The sequence below is a fragment of the Silene latifolia genome, chromosome Y (genome assembly GCF_048544455.1).
Source record: "Silene latifolia isolate original U9 population chromosome Y, ASM4854445v1, whole genome shotgun sequence".
NCBI classification, from domain to species: Eukaryota; Viridiplantae; Streptophyta; class Magnoliopsida; order Caryophyllales; family Caryophyllaceae; genus Silene; species Silene latifolia.
In genome coordinates this window covers 83989709-84013961 of record NC_133538.1, presented here as the reverse complement: position 1 = coordinate 84013961, position 24253 = coordinate 83989709, and the positions used below count along the sequence as shown (strand labels likewise).

At 39.8% G+C, this 24253-nt stretch overlaps 2 protein-coding genes across 2 annotated transcripts; one reads left to right on the top strand and one right to left on the bottom strand.

The window, feature by feature from the left end:
- Positions 1 to 10990: 10990 nt before the first annotated feature.
- Positions 10991 to 15444, top strand: LOC141633488 (F-box/kelch-repeat protein At1g51550-like). The gene is made up of 2 exons (XM_074445946.1): positions 10991 to 11546; positions 14365 to 15444. The coding sequence occupies exons 1-2, from the start codon at positions 11087 to 11089 to the stop codon at positions 15336 to 15338; spliced, it is 1434 nt and encodes a 477-aa protein (XP_074302047.1). The 5' UTR covers positions 10991 to 11086; the 3' UTR covers positions 15339 to 15444.
- An 841-nt stretch (positions 15445 to 16285) lies between these two features.
- LOC141633489 (kelch repeat-containing protein At3g27220-like) lies at positions 16286 to 22572 on the bottom strand. Its single transcript, XM_074445947.1, has 7 exons — positions 22173 to 22572; positions 20318 to 20506; positions 19126 to 19355; positions 18648 to 18818; positions 17970 to 18075; positions 17314 to 17520; positions 16286 to 16661 (listed from the first exon to the last, which is right to left on the bottom strand). Exons 1-7 carry the CDS (start codon positions 22368 to 22370, stop codon positions 16497 to 16499), a joined length of 1266 nt encoding a protein of 421 aa, XP_074302048.1. The 5' UTR covers positions 22371 to 22572; the 3' UTR covers positions 16286 to 16496.
- Positions 22573 to 24253: the final 1681 nt, after the last annotated feature.

The window sequence follows — 24253 nt, the reverse complement described above, 5'->3', positions numbered from 1 at the left end:
TCTCCGGTCGCGGGCCACCTGCACGCCAGGCCAATCGGTGGACATGCAGCGGTCTTTTGAAAGCCACGCTCGGCGGCGTAAAGATGCTTTCGACCGGATCGTTTTAGATCGGTCGGTTTCGTCTCGGTAAGGGTCTCGAAACGATTAGAGATGTTCGGAGTCGCCACCAAGCATTTGGGGGATGCCTGGAACCCCTTCGAATTCCACTTTATACCTCGGTCAAATCGAAGCACAAAGCAGCGTTTGACATAGGTACTAAAGATAAGGAAATCGTCCCTCTTTAGCATCCTATCTCTAGAATGACTCTCGTACGCCCTGGATAAGGTCGTCCACTATCCAAAGTTTCTTAGTAAGAGGTGAAGGTACGTATTGGGAAGCCCTTTAATCAGACACCCAATCCCGCCCGCATTTAGCGGCCTCTACTGATCGATCTTGGTTGGTTGAATGCAAAAGTTGATAAAACGGTTTAAATGCATGAATGCACATCCAATGATTTAAACCTAACATGTGAGAGCTTTCTAAGTCGGTTGATTTAATCCAAGTATCAAGTATAAGATGTCTAGTTGGATTAATGGTTGATTTGCATGCAAGACGGAAATTAAACATCCATTTACTGTATTAGGTTTAGGGTGCATAACATGATCCATTTGTCTTAGTAAGGCATTTTTCAAATATGGTTTTGAATAAATGAATAGTCATCTGATCCGTCCTATATCCGGGTTAGCCGGAGTCGGGATCGTCCTAGACTAATGCTGGAAGGGAACAGGCCCTGTACCAGACGGCTATAAGAAGCGCGAGTCAGCCGGCGGTGTAAGGAGCCTCCCTCTGGTTTTGAAAATGAGAAAGAAAAGGCCTGCTTGAGGCGCGGGTTAGTCAACGGTTGTATTCCGTATTCTGACATTTTAGAAAACGTTATAAAACGTGTTGAAAATGGGTATTTGAACCCGGTTTGATTTTGAAAGGGTCGTTTAGACCGCATTTGTTGATTTGAAGAACTAGACACGAATAATCATCATTATTTGATAATATTCGGTGTCGGGTTCGATTTGACAAACTTGACATGAATAGTTTTGGAAAATGATTATGGACTAATTGTTTTAAGTCTATTTTGAATGTAATTAGTCGATACTCATCATCGTACCCGGGTTAAAATCCGGCATGGTATGTAGAACCAAGGATGATTTTGTGTTGGTGACTAATATGTTTATTTGGAAATGTAAAGAAATGAAATAAAAGGCTTTAAAATACCTTCTAAATGTCATTAACCAAATATTATCACCGAAACACGGATTTAACTGTCATGGTATGAAGAACCAAGGGTAAAAAATGCTTTATGGTTAAAACATGTGAAACGAAACAAAAAGGTTTCGAAAATACTTGAAATGGTAAAACCGATTACAAATATGAAAATTGGATTAAGGGAAATGACGAGAACAAACACGGTTGATTTCTGGTCTGAATACCCCATTTAGGCGCGAGCCAGTTGGCGACCTAAGGGGCTTCTGCCTCAGACCAAAAATCAGTTTTGGCTCGTTTATTCCATATTTTGGTTCATGTTATGCATGTTTTAGCATGTTAGAGTCATGAAACAAATGGAAACATAATAAAAGAGGATTTTTACACCCTCATACTTACATGTTTGGTTATGGCGAGTGACCGACGTAAGTGTAACAACTCGTTTGATCGGAAAAAGTTCGGTTTAAAACCGTTTTGGTAAGTAAAAGAGTGTTTTAAAAGTTTAGTGATGGTGTTGTGGTCGAAGTGGTAGGTCAAGTGGTTTAATGCATGATGACGGTACCAAACAATGTGTAAGGCTCGTGTTTATGATCCGTAGGTCGTAAATACGCGTCGGATTGTGACTTTAGAAGTCGAGTCGAGAATTTTAAGGGAGAAAAGAGGGGGCGGACACTCGCGTAACTCTCAAATGGGTGGCATTTGAGGGGTATTTATAGGAGAATGAGTGGTTGTGTGAGTTTTGAGCGACGTGGCCACTGGTCGCTCAAAGAGGCGCGAGCCACGTCGCGGGTCTTCGAGCTGTGTTGTCGCTTTCACAACAAACGCAATCATGATTTGTTCTATCCTAGGTTTTGTAGTCACGTGTTTGGTACTTGACCAACATGAATCCGGGAAAACTTAGCATAGAAGGCTTTGAGATATTTTGTTTTTGTGGTTGACTCGGTTTGACTCGTTGTTGGAGTCGGGATTTGAATTTTTGAGTTGGTTTTTGATCCGGTGTCGGTTTTGACTCTAGTTAGTGTCATTGCGACCCCGTCGCCGTGCATTAAACACTCCAGGTATTTTTGAAATATTTTGAAATGTTTTATTTTCGAAATCGTTTTAAGTTTTCCGACGTAAAGTTGTACACAAACTGTCGATCAAACGCCGCGATTCCAAAACATGTTGTAATCCGATAATCATCGGGTGTTTGTTGGAGTCTCAGCAGATACTGGGTATCTACATTACTCGACCGAGTAAATGGGTGTACTCGACCGAGTAGTGACCACTCGGCCGAGTATTGTTTTTACTCGACCGAGTATTCTTTCTGGGTTTTTGATGTTAGCTACTGGAGTCGATTACTCGACCGAGTATCTGGGATACTCGATCGAGTAGTCGTTACTCGACCGAGTGTCGTCGTATACTCGGCCGAGTGTCCCTTTGGTGGAAGATTGTTACATTTTGAGCCGTAGGCTTTTGTGCTTACGTTTTCTTGTTTCTTACCAGCTCAAAATGCCGCCCAAAAGGACCCCCGCACAGATCCAAGCTTCTGAGATGACTCTTGATGAGGTTGCTCGCATGATTGAGCAACAAGAGGCTCTCCTTGAAGCTCTCAAGAATGTGGGAAAGGGGAATGAGAAGTCGATGGATGCTACTCAGCTCAGCATCATCATTGCTCGCTTCAACCCTCCCACATATGAAGGGGTGGGTGAACCAAAGCTGCTCGAGAAGTGGCACCGTGAGATTGAAGCTCTCATGGAAATGGTTAAGTGCCCCGAGGACATGATCGTTGAACAGGTAGTATACTACCTGAGAGGTGAAGCTGCCGTTTGGTGGCAAAATGTCAAGGAGGATGCTAGAACTTATTACCAGGATGAGGGTCTGGGAGCTATTCCTTGGTCCGGGTTGAAGAGCGCTATGAGAGAGCAGTTTGTGCTGGAGCATATCCGACACAAGATGAGATCCGAGTTTGATTCCTTCACCATGACTGAGGAGATGACAGTCACTGACTACTATCATCAGTTTCTGGAGCTATCTCATTATGTTGACGACATACAACTAGGACCGAGGGGTTTAGCTCTCCGTTTTGAGAGGGGTTTATCTGCCAAGATCGTGAGTCGTATGCCAACTGGGGTTGCTACTGACCTCAAGGAAGTGTACCTGAGAGCGGGCCAAGCTGAGAGAATGGTAGATCTCTCAAGATAGATTGATGAGAGGACTCGCGCTTTGAAAAGAGGAAGGCCGAGTAGAAGGAAGCAAACAGTCAGTCGGCCAACAAGAAAGGGAACTTCAACCATGCAAAGGCTTTTTCTGGTGGAGCTGGTTTCTCGGGGGGATCTCGTGGCTGGGGGAAGAATGGAGGTCAGAGTGTGAGTGACAACTCTAACCTTACATGCATCAACTGTGGTGGTGTAGGCCACAGGAGATGGGAATGCACGAGTTACAGGCCCGGCACTGGCTAGGAGCTCGGCAATGGAATTTCTCTCAGGGGCCAACTCAGAGCTTTGCTAGTAACCGACCAGGAGGTTCATGGGGTAACATAAGTGGACAGGGCTACCAGGGCAGTTATAACCGTAGTGGTGGTGGGTCATATCAACGTCAGAACAATAGCACCACCCAGGATTCAACAGCCAAGTCAAGTACCTCCAATGCTTCAGTTCAAGGTGGAGGACAGAAAAACAGTGGGAAGCTTTTTATGATGGACAAACAGGAAGCACAGGATGATGCTCATGTAGTTACTGGTACCTTTCTTGTTCATAATGTACCATCCTTTGTTTTGTTTGATTTAGGGGCTACACACTCTTTTGTGTTTAAGAGTCATGCCATGTCTATTGGTTTGGGTAAGTTTGAGGTCGTAAAAGATGATGTGTTCATACCTTCAGGGGAGTCTGTGTCGTGTCTCAAGTTGTATAAGGGTGTGTCCATGGTGGTTGGAGGGGTAGATTTACCGATAGATCTGTTAGAGTTTCCTATGGATGGGTTTGAGGTGATTGTCGGGATGGATTGGCTGGGTAAGTATGATGCCAGGATAGATTGTCGGCAAAAGAGAGTGTCCTTAAAGGGTCCTAAGGGTGTTAGGGTGTATTATAGAGGGTTTGTGGTAAAACCTAAGTGTAAGTTCATACCTGTGATGACTTTAAAGTCATGTTTGAGGAAGAAGTGCCCCTTGATTCTCTGTCATATGAGAGATCACCGAGTAGAGCCGCCGACAGCTTCTGAGATATCTGTGGTGAGAGAGTTCGAAGATGTCTTTCCTGAGGAGATACCGAGTTTGCCTCCCAAGAGGGATGTTGATTTCAGCGTGGAGCTTAAACCGGGAACAGGTCCGATATCCAAAGCACCTTACGGTATGGCACCTAAAGAGTTAGCGGAGTTGAAAAAGCAGATACATGAGTTGCTAAGCAAGGGTTATATCAGGCCTAGTGTGTCACTGTGGGGAGCCCCAGTTCTTTTTGTAAAGAAGAAAGATGGGAGTATGAGACTGTGCATTGATTACCGAGAGCTGAATCGTGTCACAGTAAAGAACAAATATCATTTGCCTAGGATTGATGACCTGTTTGATCAGCTAAGTGGGGCAAGTGTGTCTTCCAATATTGATCTGAGGTCGGGCTATCACCAGCTGAGGATAGGAGATGAGGATATTCCTAAGACGGCGTTCCGATCTCGATATGGTCATTATGAGTACGTGGTGATGCCTTTTGGGTTGACCAATGCACCAACAACTTTCATGGATTTGATGAACCGGATCTTTACACCGTTCTTGGATAGGTTTGTGGTTGTTTTCATCGATGACATCTTAGTCTATTCTAAGACTAAGGAAGAACATGAGGAGCACTTGAGGATAGTCTTACAGACTTTGAGAGAGAATCAACTTTATGCCAAGCTATCTAAGTGCGAGTTCTGGTTGGAGGAGGTGGCTTTTCTGGGTCATATGATATCCAAGAAGGGGGTATCTGTGGATCCTAGTAAGATTGAGGCCGTAACCAAGTGGGAATCACCGAAGAATGTTGCTGAGATTCGGAGTTTCTTAGGCCTTGCTGGCTACTACAGGAGATTTGTGAAAGATTTCTCTACCATAGCACGGCCTATGACATCTTTGATGAGGAAAGAGACCAGATTTGTTTGGGATGAGAGTTGTGAGACGGCGTTTCAGACCTTAAAGGAACGCTTGACCACAGCTCCTATCCTAGCTTTGCCAGAGGGATGTGAGAACTTTGAGGTTTATACCGATGCTTCAAAGAATGGTCTTGGTTGTGTTTTGATGCAGGCAGGGAAAGTCATCGTTTATGCTTCGAGGTAGCTGAAGCCATATGAGGAGAACTACCCTACTCATGATCTGGAGCTGGGTGCAGTTGTTTTTGCTCTTAAGATTTGGAGGCACTACCTTTATGGAGCGACCTTTAAGGTGTTTTCTGATCATAAGAGCTTAAAATATATCTACACTCAGAAGGAGCTTAACATGCGACAGAGACGGTGGATGGAGCTTATCGGAGATTATGATATGGAGATCATCTATCACGAGGGTAAGGCTAATGTTGTTGCAGATGCACTGAGTAGGAAGAGCGTTCATTAGCTATGTACAGCCATGTCCTTGCTAAAGCTAAGGGATGAGGTGTCTAGGATGGGAATCTTTATGTTAAGGAAGGGGGATTCCATCGGGGATTTGACGATCGAGCCAGAGTTTACGAGAACATCAAGAGTAAGCAGGAGCTTGATCCTAAGATTCAGGAGTGGAAGTCCAGAGTAGAGAGTGGGACGGTTTCCAGGTTTTCTATCCATACAGATGGGAGTGTCCGTTTTGATGGGAGATGGTGTGTTCCTGAGGATGCAGAGTTGAGGAGAGTGATATTGACGGAGGCTCATTGTACTCCTTATTCAGTTCACCCGGGTGGTGACAAGCTTTACAAAGATCTTAAGAAGACTTTCTGGTGGCCAAACATGAAGAAAGATGTAGCTGAGTTTGTGGCCAGATGTTTGACCTGTCAAAGGGTCAAGGGTGAACAAAGGAGACCACAAGGTAAGATACAATCTTTGGAAGTACCTGAGTGGAAGTGGGAGTCAATCTCTATGGACTTCATTGTGGGGATGCCTAGGTCACAGCAAGGTAACAACATGATCTGGGTGATTGTTGATCGGTTAACCAAGTCAGCTCACTTTGTTCCTATGAAAGATAATTGGTCTAAAATGCAGCTGGCACTGGGTTATAGGAGGCATGTGGTTCGGTTACATGGTATACCTAAAGATATCGTTTCTGATCGTGATGCGAGGTTCATATCCAAGTTTTGGCAAGAACTGCAGGAGTTGATGGGTACAACCTTGAAGATGAGTACAGCCTTTCATCCAAAGAATCGATGGTCGATTTAACGAACCATCAAGACCTTAGAGGACATTTTGAGGGCATGTGTCATGAAGTTTGGGGGCAGCTGGGAAGACAGGCTTGATCTGATCGAGTTTTCATACAACAACAGTTATCATACGAGCATCGGGATGGCACCTTTTGAGGCTTTGTATGGCCGGAAGTGCCGAAGTCCAGTTTGTTGGGATGATAGTTATGAGACAGTGGTTTTAGGGCCACAGCTGGTACAAGATATGGTGGACCAAGTCTAGTTAATTCGGCAAAAGATGAGAGCAGCTCAAGATCGTCAGAAGAGCTATGCCGATTTACACCGCAGGGACATTGAGTTCGCAGTAGGTGACAAGGTCCTTTTGAAAGTGTCACCTATGCGAGGTGTGATGAGATTTGGGAAGCGGGGTAAGCTAAGTCAAAAGTTTATAGGTCCTTATAAGATTTTGGACCGTATAGGCGAGGTAGCCTATAGATTAGCCTTGCCACTAGCTTTGGATAGAGTCCATAATGTTTTCCATGTTTCTCAGCTTCGGAAGTATATGAGTGATCCATCGCATATCCTTGAGATGGAGAACATCGAGCTTGATGAATCCTTGTCCTATGCCGAGATTCCTAAAGAGATTCTTGATCGCAAGGTGCGTAAGACAAGGAATGGTGAGACGGTCTTACTCAAGGTCCTTTGGTCTAATCATAATGTGGAGGAAGCCACATGGGAATCCGAGGAAGCTATGCGAGAACGTTTTCCTAACCTTTTTGATTAGGTATGTTTGTTTACGGGGACGTAACCGTTGTCTTTTTAGGGGGGTAGGAGATGGTCGCGGTTGTGTTTTGTCTTAGTTTGAGTCGGGTTAGTGAGTCTTGTGGTGTCTTGTGTGGTTCTTTGGCGTTGATAAATGTTTGTCAGTGTAGTCTTTTTGTGTTGTGTAGTGTCTTGTTTAAGGGTGGAGTGTGAACTTCGGGACGAAGTTCTTTTTAAGGGGGGAAGACTGTAATACTACGGATTTTCTTTGGTGACTACTCGACCGAGTAGAGCCTACTCGGCCGAGTAGTGCTGTTGTTGTAGTCTGTTTTGGTTCTGCCGAGGAATACTCGGCCGAGTATAGTGAATACTCGACCGAGTAGAGGATACTCGGCCGAGTATACACTTTACTCGACCGAGTATCCGGTCTGGCGAAGCGTATTTTGACGGTTTGATTAGGGAATGTTTGGGGTTATTTTTGTATCCCGCGTCAGTTTCTAAAACCTTATTTCAAACTTCATCATTCTACGTTTACCCTAATCACTCCCTAATCACTTTCTAATCATTCCCTAGCATCGTGGTGTGTGTGCAATATTCGTGGTTCTTGTGTATAATTCCTCATTCTACTGTTGGTAAGTTCTATTTCTATGTTGTTTGTGTTCTTTGGGGTTACTGTATACATATATGGAATTGGGAATATGGGGGATTGTGCAATGTGTAATTGTGTTATGTGATCATTGTATAGGAGAAGACTTCGTAGAGGAGCCTTTCTGATTGTCCGAGTTTCGTGCTACTGTTGATTGCTAAGGTAGGGTTCTCCTACTCGTTTCATCGTTCATTGTTAAGACATACTTGTTGTGTTATTTGTTATCTGCTGATCATCGGAGTATGGGCGTTGTTGTGGCGGTGTTGATGTGGAGAGGTGGTGACAGTTGTGTTACTGTGTGGTTGTGATTGTGATTGTGGTGGAGTCACTTGCGGGAGTGGCTTCACACCCTAGTTCGCCCTCCGTGGAACCCGCCACGGGAGGGGATGTGCACATTAAGGGATAGGGATTGTTAGTCGCTCGTTGATGAGCTTGACTAGGTGGGATCGGCTGCGGTCACCCACTGGCGGCGAGGATTACCTGTTGCGATGGATAATCTGGCAGGGCTACACACTCCGGTGTGTAGTCGGTTACTGTGTGAGATCGGGAGACTGGGGTTGGAGGATGATCAGCTGGTTACCTTGTTGTTTGTCTTATATTGATTGAGTAATACTGACCCCGTTGTTGTTTGTGGAATCTGCGGTGATCCATTCGGTGATGGTGAGCAGACTTGACAGGTTTTGCTTGGTGAGCTTGGGGCAGTCATGGGAGAGTTGTCATTACCAGTCGTAACATCACTGTCCGAGTCGTAGTTTTGGATTTCTTAGTTGTCAGCCATTTGGTTTATTTTATTGTAACAGTTTGGGATTTGGTCGATGTAAACTTTTATACTTTATGGTACCTTAATAAATGTGCTCAGTTCAGACGCTTTTGATATGTACTAACCTCGGGCAACCGAGATGGTAACACACCTTCATGGTAAGGTGGTCCTGGTAAGGCACCTTGGTATGAGGGGGTGTTACAAAATGTCACGGTCCGGTACTTTTGCTGGATCGTAGTGCGCACCCTTGCCCAACTCTAGGGCAAGAATGCAAGCAACAAAGGTCTCGTAGTAGTGAAGGATCGCCCACTAGCACGTTTCTCGGGACTTGGGGTGTGTGTCGGGAATCTTAGTCACGATTATCAAAGTCCGGCACACGAAAGCAATAAAAGTAAGCAATACGATTATTGTAAGCAAGAGACAAGCAATATCAAGCTTAAAGATGAGAAGCGGTTGTTTATTGACTAGCACCTCTCATAGAGGCAAATTTGATAGTTTGGTTCTGGTAGCAGGATACATTGATTGTGCAGAATAGCGATATGTTTTCTAAACGCCTAAAAACATATCTTAAACTAAAAACGAGACTCCAACATTCGACACGCAGGAAGTAGTCTTGGAGTACTAAATGAAACTAAAAATAGAAATGAAAATACATAAGCGGAAATATAAAATCTAAGGGCTCGAAGTGAAAGGACCGCGCGTGCAATTCTCAGGGATTATGCGGCTAAATGTGCGGCTCCTTACACAAAACCTATTTAATACTCTCTCCAATTTCTTATGTTTTTCCCTTTTCTTTTTTGCCCAAAAATTAAGAAAATTAATTTGGACCACACAATATACATGACCTCACATGTAGTTTATTTTGACCACAAACTTCTCCAAAAAAGAAAAGAGGGAACAACAATGAAATTGAACGGAAAGGGTTAGAGGAACAACATAGGAAATTGGAGGGAGTACTTTTTTTTTGAAAGCCCATGAGTCAGACAGAGAGAGAGACTACTAAAGAGCCCAAGCCACTACTCATTGGGCCCCTCACAAGTCACAACTAAAAAACTACATCCCACTTATCTTCAATTCTGCATATTATCGGCTACCAAATTAATAGCATACCTTAAATTCAGTAGCAATACGCACTTTAATTTGACATAGTATTTGACTATTTGTTGTTACATTTTCAATTACCTATAAAAATATGTCATTTACTTAATTTTCTATGGTTAAGGGTGGCAGTAGATGGATTATACATCTGATGTATTACCACCAATTCAATAGTTCTGAGTATTTTAATAAAAATTTTGAGTTTTGTTTTAAAAACTATGAGTTTTACTATAAAGTTTCTGAGTTTATTCACTTAAACATTAAACTCTAAAAAATTAAAATAAAACTCAAAAACATTACATATAAATTTAGTAAAATATGAGTTTTGAAGGAAAAAAATTAAAATCTAACTTATAAATTTTAATAAGCTCAAAAAAAATATACATATGCTCAAAAACAAATAAAGTTTGAGGTAATAAGCTCAAAAAATATACATATATGCTCAAAAACAAAAAAAATTGGAGATAGTACATCCGATGTATGTTCCTTTGTTCTCTTAAGGGTGGGGTATAATTAGATTTGACAAATGAATTAACTAGATTGGATCAGTTTGAATGAGGTAATATTAAGTTCGTAAGAAAATAAGGTAAAATTGGGTGGATTCGGGTCTTATTGGGTTATTTCTAGGTATATTATTATCAAGGAACTCAGGGATATTTTTGTCATTTGCAACAATAAACATTAAGATCAGGTCGGTTTGAGTTACGGGTCAAACTTTGATCCTTAGTACATGTGTATGGTCGAATACCAGTCGTGTTACTTAGGTCGGGTCATTTTGATCATATCAATTTTGTGAAGTCTAGGTGTAACTTATTCAAAAAATCAGGATATTGAAATTCTTAATTACAGTGATTTAATAACATTTTTTACTTTAGACGAATGAATGTCGTAACGATATGATATTTATTTCTTCGTATTTGACTATTATAGTTCTTAGATATTGACTTTTTACTGAATTTTTTTCTAATGAAGAACAATTTCTGTAAGATATTGTACATTAAAATAATTATAATATTGAAAAAAAAAATCAAATTAATATGGTAATTTAATAAAAATTTTAAAAGCTTATTTATTGTCAAATTTCATATGCCCGTGCAATTTTGCACGGGTTTAAGCTAGTTATACATATACAATTTCACCATTTACAAAACCCATATCTTCAATCATTCAATCACTCCGCGAGAGCACACGCTACCAGGGAATTTTTCACTGTAGGCGACGATGAACACCCCCGATTCATAACCCATATATTCAATCATTCAATTACCTCAAAAAAAAAAAATGGAACAATCATTAACCCATGAATCCCCAATATTTGATTTAGCTCAAGATCATCTTATTTCAATCCTTTACTTATTACCAATTAAATCCATTTTATCATTTGCTCAAACTTGCAAAAAGTTTCAATCTTTATCATCATCTAACAGTTTTTGGGAAACTATTTGTAGAAGAGATTGGGGTCCCACTTGTGTCGATGCACTAAAGTTTCAATCTTTTAATCAAAATCTTAATACTAATAATAATTGTAATAATAGTAATAATAGTAATAATAATAATGTTAATAATATGTTATGGTTAAAGTTATATCAGCAGGTGGCACAACTGCGTTCTGTTTCATGTCATAAGTTGATTGATACAGTTGGTGTTGGTGATGGTGATATGATTCCTTGCCCTAGAGCTTCTCATTCTCTCATTTTTGTGTCTAATTGTTTGATTTTGTTTGGTGGGGGTTGTGAAGGAGGTTAGTTTTTGTGTTTTTCAAGATGCCCATGTGATAATATTTTTTATTACTCCTCCCGTCTCAATCATTTGCTTACGTTTGATTAAAATACCGCTTATAAGGAATAAAACAGGTAAACAAATGATCGAGATAAAGGGGTTTGATTTTTGTGTGTGTGTGTGATTAGTTATGCCTGTTTTTTTGGTCGGACTGCTGTTTTAGGAATGTTTTTGGGTGAATTAGTGTTAGGGTCTTTATGAGGTTTAATTATATTCATAACATCATTATAATATGTGATGTTACATGTTTTTGTGTCTCCAGGAATATATTGAGTTAGGTGTGTAGGGATTTGAATTTGGTTTGAGAGCAACAACATTAGACCATGCATCAATGGCTCCTGCAAATTGCGGGGTAAGAGGGGTAGGATGTAGGTAACATTAGTTATGTTACTTAGACTCGTTTAGAAAGATCCAATGAATGTGTGTGCCCAAGTGTCAGCTTTGGCCATCTTTATGAAAAGCAGGCATATTTTGGCTTAAAATGAGGCGTCCACCATGTCCGACTCTTGAGTGTGGGACGTGGATACGTGAGGGAATAAGAAGAGTCAAAGTAAATAGAACATCAGTAGGATCTGTTTTTCACATGGGTGAGTTAAGAGTGTTCAGTTACACTCTCTTAGTCTTAAATATGATGCCCCTCAAAATAAGTCATGAGTTAGAATGTTGGACTGATGTCCCAAGGAATAGATTACTTCAAAGTGGTTCAGCTTGTTCGTTAATTGAGGGACATTAGTCGATTATGAGGTAGCGAAAGGGCTTGGTGGTCGTTTATTTGGGAATGCCTGGACTATCTTTAATAAGATTTGATGATGCCTGGTTTTGACGGAGTTTCGCTTGATTACTGTGCTAGACAGCCTTTAACTTTGATAAAGAAAAAGCCGCAGGAGCTGTGATAGTGGTACATCATGATAAGGAGTGACTGGTATTTGCACTCTACTTGTCTATAATAGTACAGATACCATTAGGGATGCTTTATGCCAATTTGAGGTACCCCAGCCTATATGAAATTTATGCTTATGCTTGTTTCTCAAGGAGATTCCCGATATTGATGTATTGTGACTATAATATGAAACATAAAACCTTAAAATTGGAGAGATAATGTAATAGAGCTGGGAGCCTGGGAGGGTAGATCACGGCACATGACAAGTATCTTTTGTCATGCTCGAAACTTTGTTGACAATATTCTATTTCTCTCTTGTGGCCTTATCTATCCTAGCATCACTCCTGATCTCCAAATGATGTTACCATGTTGGTTCACTGTATCAGCCTATGAGGCTTCTAGAATATGTTCACAATTCATAGGACAATAGTTTACGAACTTCATTCATGTTCAGCAGAAAACCCTTGCTCTCCGTTTTCTCTGTTATTGCATGAAGGTGTGATCATAGAGTTGGAATCCGTAACCATTTATTCTGGTCCCCTCACGTGTGTGTCAAAGTTTATATTATGATGTCTTCTAGACAACTCAAGTCATGAACTCCTGATGTTTTTATGTATATAGAAATTAAATTCATTCCGTCTATCTCTAATAGAGGCAAAAGCTCAAAAGATCATTGTTCTTTTTGACTGAAATAATGAACTTAAATCAAATATTCTCTTCATACCCACTTGCGTCTTATCACACGTAAATATAGTTGGTTGTCTTGTTCACTTAAGTTGGGCCGTGAAACATTGTCACATTCAAAAGATGAGGGTGGCGGAGATGCGCATGTTGAGGTGGATGTGCGGACATACAAGGAAAGATCGGTTAAGGAATGAGGCGATTAGGGAAAAGGTTAAAGTGGCGCCAATAGAGGACAAGATGATGGAAAACCGACTAAGATGGTTTGGCCATGTGAGAAGGAGACCTATGGACGCACTGAGTTAGGGAGGTGGAGACTTGGAGAACGAGAAAAAGGTCCCTAGAGGCGAGAGGAAGACCGAGACAGACATGGTTGAGAGTGATAGAGCACGATATGAGAGTTCTGGGGCTTGAGGAGAGTATGGTGACGGAGAGGGCACAATGGAGGGAAAGGATACATGTGGATTTTTAGTATTTGATGTTTTTTGACAGATTTAGTGTTTTTATTTATTTATTTAATTTAAAGAAATTAATTTATTTATTTTTCTCTCCTTTATTACACACTTTTTCAACAACCACTTTCTTATAGATTTTACCTGGTTCATTCCGGATCCTTAACTTTATTTCGGTTTTTAAAAATCGTTTTAATCCTTTCTCTCGATTTAAATTTTAAGTTTTTATAAAAGAAAGACGGAATTCGATTTTAAAACCCCTAAGTTCACCTTGACTTTCCATTACATTTTCGTTCTCCCTTTTGTTTTTATCTTCCTCTTTTTATTCGCATTTTGAGGCGTGCGTTCACCCATGGACGGTTCGAAAGGATGATTCATGTCAGCCGACCCCAAATCATTTTGGGATTAAGGCTCTGATGTTGTTGTTGTTGTTGTTGTCTTGTTCACTTAAGTGACGATTGGAAACCACCTCTTTTCTACAAGAGGTGTAAGTTACGTGCATTTGATACCCTCTTATCGTACTAAGAATATGAAAGAATCTTTCGAGGTACTGATGCAGTGATAATGAGAAATGTGTATGAAACATCTCATTTTCTTGGATTGGAATGTTGTGCATTGTACTAGTGTCAAAAATGTTTTTCTTAAAAACTGTTTTCAGAATTTAGAATTACTAAGTTAAGACTGTACCTCATTTTTTGTTCTTTGGTATCCTGTGATTCCGTGATGATTCTCTCGTGCTGTCTCTGAAAGTTATCTTTGCCATTCAGGACGCCATCGTGATGATACATGGGTTGCATACCTTGGTTATGACTTCCGAACTATAACAAAATGGGAGAAAGTCACGTCAGGCTTGCCAACTGGGCGTTTCGGGCATACTTGTGTAGTGTCAAGTGACACTCTTATATTGTTCGGGGGAATCAATGATCATGGTATCCGTCAAAACGACACATGGGTCGGAAAAGTAGTCCAAAATGAGGAATCCGTTGTTTCGTTGTGTTGGAAGCCATTGGATGTGGGGTCGGCATCACCACCACCTCGTGGTGCACATGCTGGATGCTGCATAGAAAACAGGAGAATGCTTATTCATGGAGGGATTGGCTTAGATGGAGTTAGATTAGCAGACATGTGGATTTTGGAGCTTTCAGAGAGCTATAGCCATGGAACTTGGCATGAAGTTATAGCACATCCATCACCGCCACCTCGTTCAGGACATACTTTGACTAGTATCGATGGGACAAGGGCTGTGCTTTTTGGGGGTAGAGGGTCGGGCTACGATGTTCTTGATGATGTCTGGCTTTTTGACGCCTCTGAGGGTGATGAGAAATGGGTCAAGGTTATAGTTGACTTAGAAAACGTATATAGGGGAACATCCCTAGCTAGAGTGGGTCATTCAGCCACACTAATCCTCGGAGGGGGCCTACTGATATATGGAGGTGAAGATTCCCTGAGACGCAGGAAACATGACTTCTGGCTGTTAGATTTGAACTCAATACCTGGCATCAAAACACACTCCTTTTCTTCAAGCTCAAGGTCGGCTCTTACAAGAATGTGGAGAAGGCTCAAATCCCATGGATTTAACATAAATTCACGTTCATTTCATGCTGCATGTGCCGATCATTCAGGTCGTTTTGTGTATGTATTTGGGGGTATGTTAGATGGAGTACTTCTGCCAGCGGAATCATCCGGACTAAGGTTTGATGGGGAACTCTTTCTCGTGGAACTCCGCTTAAGAAACAGCTAATTCTTTTTTTTTGGGTGTAAATGGAGCCACAATGACGGTTTTTGTGTTCACTGATTTCAGACTTTGGTTTACTGGAAATCCTTGTAAACTAATTCATGTGTGCATAGTGGACATTTTCTTTCCAACTGTTACCTTGTGCAGCCTGTAATGTTGCTGGAAGTAGTAGTATTCATGACCTGATTCGAAACTTGTGTTCACCCGTATAGTGTTTCTGAGTGGTCAAAGAGAGATGGGAGTCAGATTGGTTTCATCTTTCATAAATGAGTGTCGTATGAAGTTGATCGGTTTCTGCAAGAATTGTCTGGTTGTGATGAAGCGGAGGAGAAACACGTTGCAGAGTAGGAATGCATTGGGTTAGCTGTGTTTATTTTACAGAAATGAAGATCACCCCATGAACGAAGCTCGGAAATTTTTGCTCCTGTTGAAGTGCCCAAACAACAATAAACCGCAAATTCTTGTTTAGCACACTCATCTCTCATTAGCTCCTTTTATTGTGAAATAGATACTGTCAATTATTTATGCATCATAACAGTGTTCCTTTGTTTGCATTTTTTTTTTTTTTTTTTTTTTTTTTTTTTTTTTTTTTGACGGCTGTAAATAAAAGGTTTCACAGTTTAATGGCCTGCTTAGCTAAGCTATGCGCAAGACCATTTAAATGCCTTGGAAGGAAACTAAAGCATTTGAAGGCCGCTAATTTGTCAATTACGAATGTCAGTTAGCTAAGTTAGTAATGTCATTCCAGGGTGGCGCAGCGTCTTTGTATGTTTTTTGGAGCCAGGAAAACATAAACATTGTACATGAAGACGTCTCAAACAAGACCTACTCATTGAGAGCTAATTTACAGAGTTACAGTGATCCAAATTTACCAGAATTAATACACAGGTTAATCAGTGTTGCACAAATTGGAATCATGGCGAAGGATGACAGCTGAATTACACCAGGGGCAAAAGAGAGGATAATCATTTAGAGTATTACACTAAATTTACCCAATTTTGAAGTTATACAAGATATTCGTATGTTCAAATAATTTATCAATATGAAGGTATATTACAAAAAATTTAACTACAAGCGGATAATCTACTATGAATTATACAACAATGGTTAATTAATGAATAATATGTCCTTCCCTACTTACAAAAAAAATAGAAAAAGAATGAACTAGAAGCTTAGTTTTGTTCTCCACATTTCTCCGAGAACTTTTCTTGGGGTCGGATCATCAGGCCCTCTGTCCCGCTGACCAGATGTGAAATACAACCAGCCATTCCAATACCCAACTAATGTCGTTTTGACACGGAACGGAAGTTGACCAATCACCGACCATTTCTATAAACGGCAATGAAATGAAACGACGACGTGAGAAACAATCTCGTTAAAATGTGCAGCAGTTAACACTTTCAAAATTTCAATAATAATTTAGAAGGAAAAGCGCAGGGAGAAAAATGGAAATGGGGTGGGAAAGGAGGGTCGACAAATCTTTCCAAAAATCGATAAGTTGGAAAAGGATAGCCATGTCTTGCCACTAGTTGCTGGCTCCTTGGACAAGTTTACTTAAGCAACAAGTAACATATGTGAGACCAAAGAACTTCCCCACCCCTGCCTCATTTCCCCATTTACTGTCCGTACGATGGATTCTAAACCACTCCCTTTCCATCCATTTCCTTCTTTTCATCAAAACAAAGTTCTTAAGGGAGCATCATTCAGCACTATGAAACGTATCAGAAAACTTTAAGGGTGTGTTTGGATAACAAAAGTGGAGCGAAAGGGAGGTGAGGGGAAAGGAGGGAAGGGGAAGGGAGAGAAGGGAAGGGGCGGGGGAAGGGGAAGGGAGTGTGGGTGTTTGGATACAAATTCCCCCCAAATCTTGCCTATTATGGAGAGATTTTGATTAGGCTTGGAGGAGAGAAATTGAATTCCTCCAAATCCCTCAATCCAAACACACCCTAAGTACAGAAAACCAGGAAATAGCGGAACTTACCATTGTGTCTAAATCAAACCGGAAAATCTCTCTATTCAGGATCATCTTTTTCGTGACTGGATGTTTGTCGGTTGTCCCTCCAACAAGAACGATAGAATGATTCAATAAAGCCCAAGCAAACTCTATATGAGAATCGGGTTTTGGCATGGGAGGCAGGCTTTTCCACTTCATATCATCATCCAGCATAAAAACATCAGCATATACTACCTATTAGGGGACATATTTACCTTATCAGAACGCATTTCTCCTAAAAAAATATGCAAGTAATGACATACCATAACATCTTACAAAGTGCACGAAACACAAATCTAAAAAAAGGGCTTGAAAGAAAATGTGTATTAACTTGAACAGTTGCAAAAATCTCTTTTAAATATACAACAAAAGTTAGCTAAACTATTTAAGAATATACTAATCGTCGCATATATGATAGACCCCAAGCCAAAATACTATGCATGTCTCTTTACACTTTTCCAACGACAATCTAAACATGTTCACAATTCAATTCAAATCTTAAGCAAATGTAGCTGCGTAGTTTAATAGAATTATTCAATGTATAATAAGAGAAATATAGAGCTTCTTTTCACCATCAAAGAGTAGGAAACTAGAAATCCAACCAAGGAATTGGATATGTTTCAAAATAAATAAGACTAACTTACCTCATTTCTTCGGGAACACTTAAAGATTGGTGACCCAGGTTTGGCCATGAAGTCACCTTCCTGACCGCCAATAACCATTAGCCTATCATCAGCCACAACACATGCTCTGACAAGAAAGGGTTACAGGATAATCTTTTAGGAACATAAAATGTGGAGGAATGTGATTAGTAATCACTTGACTGAGGTATACAAGCTGCCTCAAGGACCACAACATTACCAAAGTATCTCGAAGACAACAATAACATCCTCAAAGGGTCAGATTTATGCAACCTTACTTCGTTCTTGAAAGTTTCGGATGATCCCATCATAAAAAATGGAAGTGTCCTATTAGACGTTCTTATAAAAACTTATTGTGAGACTATGTCAAACTAAATAGTCACTTATAGTTGTCGCCTTGTCAGTCTAAAAGGGTCATGGACAGTATTAAAACCAATTGTTTCATCACAATTCACAATTAAAAGCCAAAGTGTATTGAGTCTTTGGCTCTGTTGAATAATCACTTAACTAAAGCATGTTGATAAAAAAAAAAAAAAAAAAAAGACTACTCCGTAAATCACATTGCTATTTCCATATTTTGAAAGAAAACAGGGGCTTTTTTGTATGATTATTCTATTGTACGTACAAGGTAACGCTATGCTGCTTGTTACAAGAGAGAATTAACAAAGACAGAAGTTAAACCTGTGAGGTCCCCCGCGAGGAATGGGGACTTCAGACCGCCACTTCTTTTCCAATGGTTTGCCATCCTTCACAGCCAGACTCCAGTGATCTACTTCGGGAGTATATCGATTCACACCACTGCCTCCCATGACATGTAGCCTTCCTCTCCAAAGCTGGGTGGCTGGTGCATACCTGAATTGAATTAGGGTTACAGATATGAAGCTTTCCAAAAACAAAACCGACATATCTCATAAACTTTACAAAGTATGAAAATCCAATTGTATTTGGGAATAAATACTTGATGCATGGCTTTAATGTTTTGTTTAGTCAGCCATAAAAAAATATGGAGTAGCAGGTTAAAATTATAGCATCTCTTCATATTTCAAAACCTGATAAAAATACATAAACCTACGGGCTATGGTATTTACAGGGATGACAAGCTATGCTAACTTAGGTTGAACATAAAAAATTAGTCCTAGAATATCAGTACAAAATTTACCTAGGGGCTGGTAACGGTGGCAAGTCATTCCACTGCTTAGTTTCAGTGTCCAGCACAAATGTATGAGTAGTAGCTCCTCTGCATTGTGGGCCATATTGACCATTGACTATATATATGTACCTCCCATCTGTTACCATCCCTAAATGAGAATGAGCCATCTCCTTTGGCATGTCAAACTTTCCTCCCCAAGTGTTGTCTATAAAATTGTAAATATCAACATGAGAATGTACCTGTAAGAGACATCAAGTAACGATGGATAGTGAAATTAGTGATCATAGATAGAAAAATTAAAGAAAAAGGTTACAAAGGTGTCATTGACTTCTCATTACAAATATGAGACTTGCGGAAAAAAATCACCAATGCATATTTTTTTGTGAGGTAACTGTTGCCAGAGTCTGTTGGGCTATTACACTTATGATAAACTGGCAGCTCCGAAAGGATTACTCAACAATGAGAAGGTACAATCATGGAGAATGAAAATATGTGACAAGAAACGATACAACTAAAAGCAAACTTCCTTGCCCATAGCCCAAATTTTACATTTTAATCATGTGTACATGTGTCTATGGTCATGAGTCATGACACAATGTTGTTAGCTGGATCGAGATTCGAGAGACTGTCATGCTTCCAGGTGAACACACATAAATGATACTTAAGACGTTTTGTGCAATGTAGGTCTTTACAGCTTCTAACTGCATACACAATTTATATACTCCCTCCTATTCACTATATTCTTCCCCTTTCCTTTTTGCACAAGAAATAAGAAAATGAATTTGGACCACACAAAACACACTACCCCACATGCAATTTAATTGGACCACACAAATCAACCCAAAAAAGGAAATAGGGAAAAAAACCCGAATAATCCGAATAAGGAAATAGGGAAGAATATAGTGAATAGGAGGGAGTAGTGATTATTTCTTAAATGTCTGAGGAACTTGTAACCCAAATCTGAATAAGAGTTAGTTGAAGGATTCAAAAATAAGAGCTCAAGTGCAGTTAAGGTAAATTCCCATCCTGGCAAGGCCAAGGCAATAACTGATACGTTTTAGAACAATTGAATCTGATGAAAACGGCCTGGGAATCTCCTAAGTATAATACGAAGCCAAGTCGGTAAGAATGGAAGAATAAATAATAACAGAAATTTTGAAAGCTTATGGATCCATTTTGGCAATTACCAACAAATACTCACAAGATTGATGGTACCATATCCAGCAAAGACAAAAAAAAGATCTTTTATTTGTATAGCAGCTCCATCTAAGCGTGGCACGGGAGCTGCTGCCATCTTTTCCCAATGTAATTCTGGTGCTGGCAAGTCAGCAAATGTTGCAGAAAGAACTCTTCCTTGAACTTCATAAATTTTAGGATCTTTGACCTTAACCTGCAGTGATCAAATTAGCCACACGTAGTAATGTCAGTTTTCCCAAAAGTGACCTGTTTCCACAATGATTAATCTTATCAGATCCATTACCTGCCCATTTATTCTAATAAAGTGATTATTAAACTTAAAAATGATGAAGCTGCGATTTAAGTTGTAATACAAATCATCTATTGAGTAGCAACTAACAAGATGAAAATGCTCACATATAAAACCTTCCCACAATTAGTGTAGCTCAATTTTGACCAAAAATTACAGTCTAGATCTCGCTACAATAAAGAAGAGTTCACCTATCAACTAGGTGACATTGTACTAGAGGCACAACTTCCACACCCTAAATAGTCAAGTAATCCACACAACTGTAATCCACACAGGTGTCTCAGACTCTCAGCAGATGTCTACCCCCCTCGCCTTCCCTTCCTCCTTTTGCTCCTCCTTTCCCATCCAAACAAGGCGTAAAAGTCCTTTTGCACTACCCTTTCCCCCTGAGAAAAAAAGAGATATGTGCGGGAAAGAAAACGTAATGTGAAGTCTTCTTAATTCATTAACATTAGGACAAAGAAGAAATATACTATAAGAGAACATGAGAATGCTGAATAGTTACACGGAGGTCCTATACTCTGTTGTATGACCATGGTTTCTAAAGAAGCTCAAGTACAAAAATTGATTTCTCTTTCAGCAAGAAAAGAGTGGCAATTCCAGTTTTACCCTCAACTGAGATGAGCAAACTAGAAAGAGTCAGATGATGGATATTAATGCCTTTACTTATGGGTACTCGTTTGAGATAGTTTCCCTCATTTTCTTACGACTGAACCCTGCTTGAATCTGCCCTATCTATATACCGCGAAAGAGTAAGAACTTAAGAAGTGTTAGACTACGTCTCTCTCTTTAATACAACTCAACCACCACCAGACTCTCATTGTATTTTGAGGTGTGCGTCCAACCGGTTATGGTTTCGATGGATGATTCATGTATCATTTAGGGATTAAGGCTCTAATGTTGTTTGAACCACCAGCAGACTCATACACATTGCGAGCAAGGACAATGATATCCTAAACTCATAACCTTGCGAAAATCCTTCCAACACCGGAACATGATTTTAACCAGAGCAACCGAGAAAATGTAAATGAGGAAGCAAGAAGCAACTTTTTTATCCGGCACCAACCCCTACATAAGGAAACAGCTCAAAAGAAGCTTCTCAATGAGGTGTAATGGAGTCAAAAAGCTAACACTACTTTTCGTCGTCAAATGAGCCACAAGGGTAGTAAAATATCGGGGGATTCAAACTTGAGCCCTACTGTCCAAATAACGCCATCTTAACCATTAGACTAATACATCTTCCGTACTAAAAAAGCTTACATTGTGAACGCATTTAGATAGAAAGCCGATACACAGTAAACAAATCCTTCCAACACCGAAAAATTATAGCAATGTGCAGCGAAAATTATACCTAAAATGCAACAATTCTTAGTAAAACCAGCTACATATTTGGTACCACTACATATTAATCAATTCCGTTCATTGGGATTCACTACATTTCCTTCTAAAGAAAGACAATGCCTTTAAAACCGTCAATGGGCTCGGCTAACATGAATCACCCTTTAAAACCGCAAATTGAACAAAAACACAAATAAAACTAAAACAGAAACAATTAAGAAGTGGGACCCACCAGGGGAAGAGAATTAAGGTTAAGGTAAGGCAAAGTATTGGTGACGTAACGAAAAGCGGAGAAAGCAGAAGATGACGACGAAGCCCATATGACGTCGGCGATGATGGCAGCACCGACAAAAAATATTAAGGAGATGATTATTACTAGGTTTATCGACCAAGTTGTGGGTTTCTGTTGATTTTGTCTCCCTATTCGCATTGTAATTTTGATTGATTAATTTGGGGATTTTTTTAAATTAGGGTTTGAGAGTGGATTTAATTGGGGAGAGTGATGTTGAAGACATGAAGTAGATAGATCCAGGCAGTGAGTGAGCTATAGAGTATGATGACCAATTGACCATACGGGGAAACATTAATCACCCACCAGTTGGGAGTCGAGTCGGAATTTGGATCTATTCTATATTTCTTTTCACAAATCCTCATTTGTGACGTGTTCATACCCGTCACAAGCAAGATGGACTAAATTTCTTTTAGAGATTGAGATTTTATAATGAGCCAATCTAACCATTGTAAATTTGTAATTGAATTTTGAGGTTGAAATTGAAAATAAAACTAGCACAACTGAAAAAAACTAATCTTTAAATAATACTCTCTTGCCTTCAACTCCACTCTACCACCTTCTTTTTTCACGATTGTCAACGCATGTTTTACGTGATAAATATCGTTAGCTATGTATTTGCAAAAATTATAAAAGTTAGATATTTTTAATGTACTCATAAAGACGAATCAAACAAGATCCCACATGAATATATTTTCACTTACGGATCGAGAGAAAATTGAAATTGAATACTCACTTGTGAATAGTGTACAAAAATAACATTGGTAGGGTGGAGTTGAATGGAGTAAGTAAGTTGTAAAACGGGTTAGACAAGCAATCGATTTACATAGTTAATAATAATAAAAAAAAATTAATCATAAAAATCAGAGAACAATTTAAAAATATGGACATGCTAAATCCCGCACACAATTTTACTAAATCCCGCACATTTTGTCGTCTTATTCCAAATATACTCCTCCCATTTCTCACCCCACTAAGAGTTGGACAAATCAAAAACTGAAAAAATAATAAATTCCCAAATCGCTTGACCACCACGCCCCACTTGGAAACTGAACTGATGTCGGTGACAGAAGGTTGATTGCGGTGGTGGTTGATGACCATTCGTGGGCGTCTCTGGCAAAGATAATCGCTAGCCTTTTTCGTTCGTGGTCTGGTTTTCCAATTGTAAAATGTAACATTATGATTTTGGAGAACAGACAACCATGTATTCCACTTTCTGTGGCACTTGATTTGTTCACTCAAATTTGTTAAACAAACAATTATTCATGTTCTTATCATAGATTCGTAAATTGTAATGCAATATCGATTTAAACCCTAATTGTAGAAAACTTTCAACTTTTCTGAAATAATACATTAACTAGTTTTCAACCCGTGCAATTTGCACGGGTATATGTTTATAGCCATTGATATCACTGTTAATATTTAAAGAATGTTAAGTAATATACATGAATATTTTATATTCTATTTCTTTTATATTGATAATATATTAAAACACGTGCTAAATTTGCAAGGAATTGAAATTTGCACATGTTTTAAATAATATGTGATATTAAGCACAAATTCAGTGTTGTAACATGAAATCAACTAATCACATATACAATATACAAGTATTATAGGGACTAGGTTTCAAGCCCGGGCGTTGCCCGGGTAAGATCGTAACAGTGGCTTTCAAGTAGACCTCGCACAATTGTCTCGACCCGAATAATCTGACACCCGCACCGAGAATCCAAACATAATCCGTAATTCGAATTAGTCTGAATCAATATGACTCGATCCGAATGTTTATTGTTGCAAACTGACCATTATCTCCAAAAAAATCGATATTAATAGAACCTAATATGATCAGACCGACCCGCCCTGACCCGAATGGTTGCTAACCAAGAATGACCGACCTAAAATGACCTGGCCCAAACGACTCAACCTGAACCTAAACCTAAACATGAACCTGACCCTGACCCAGACCCTGACCCAGACCCAGTTGACCTGTTTGCCAGGTTAGCTTGCAAGAATTAACTGTGAAAATG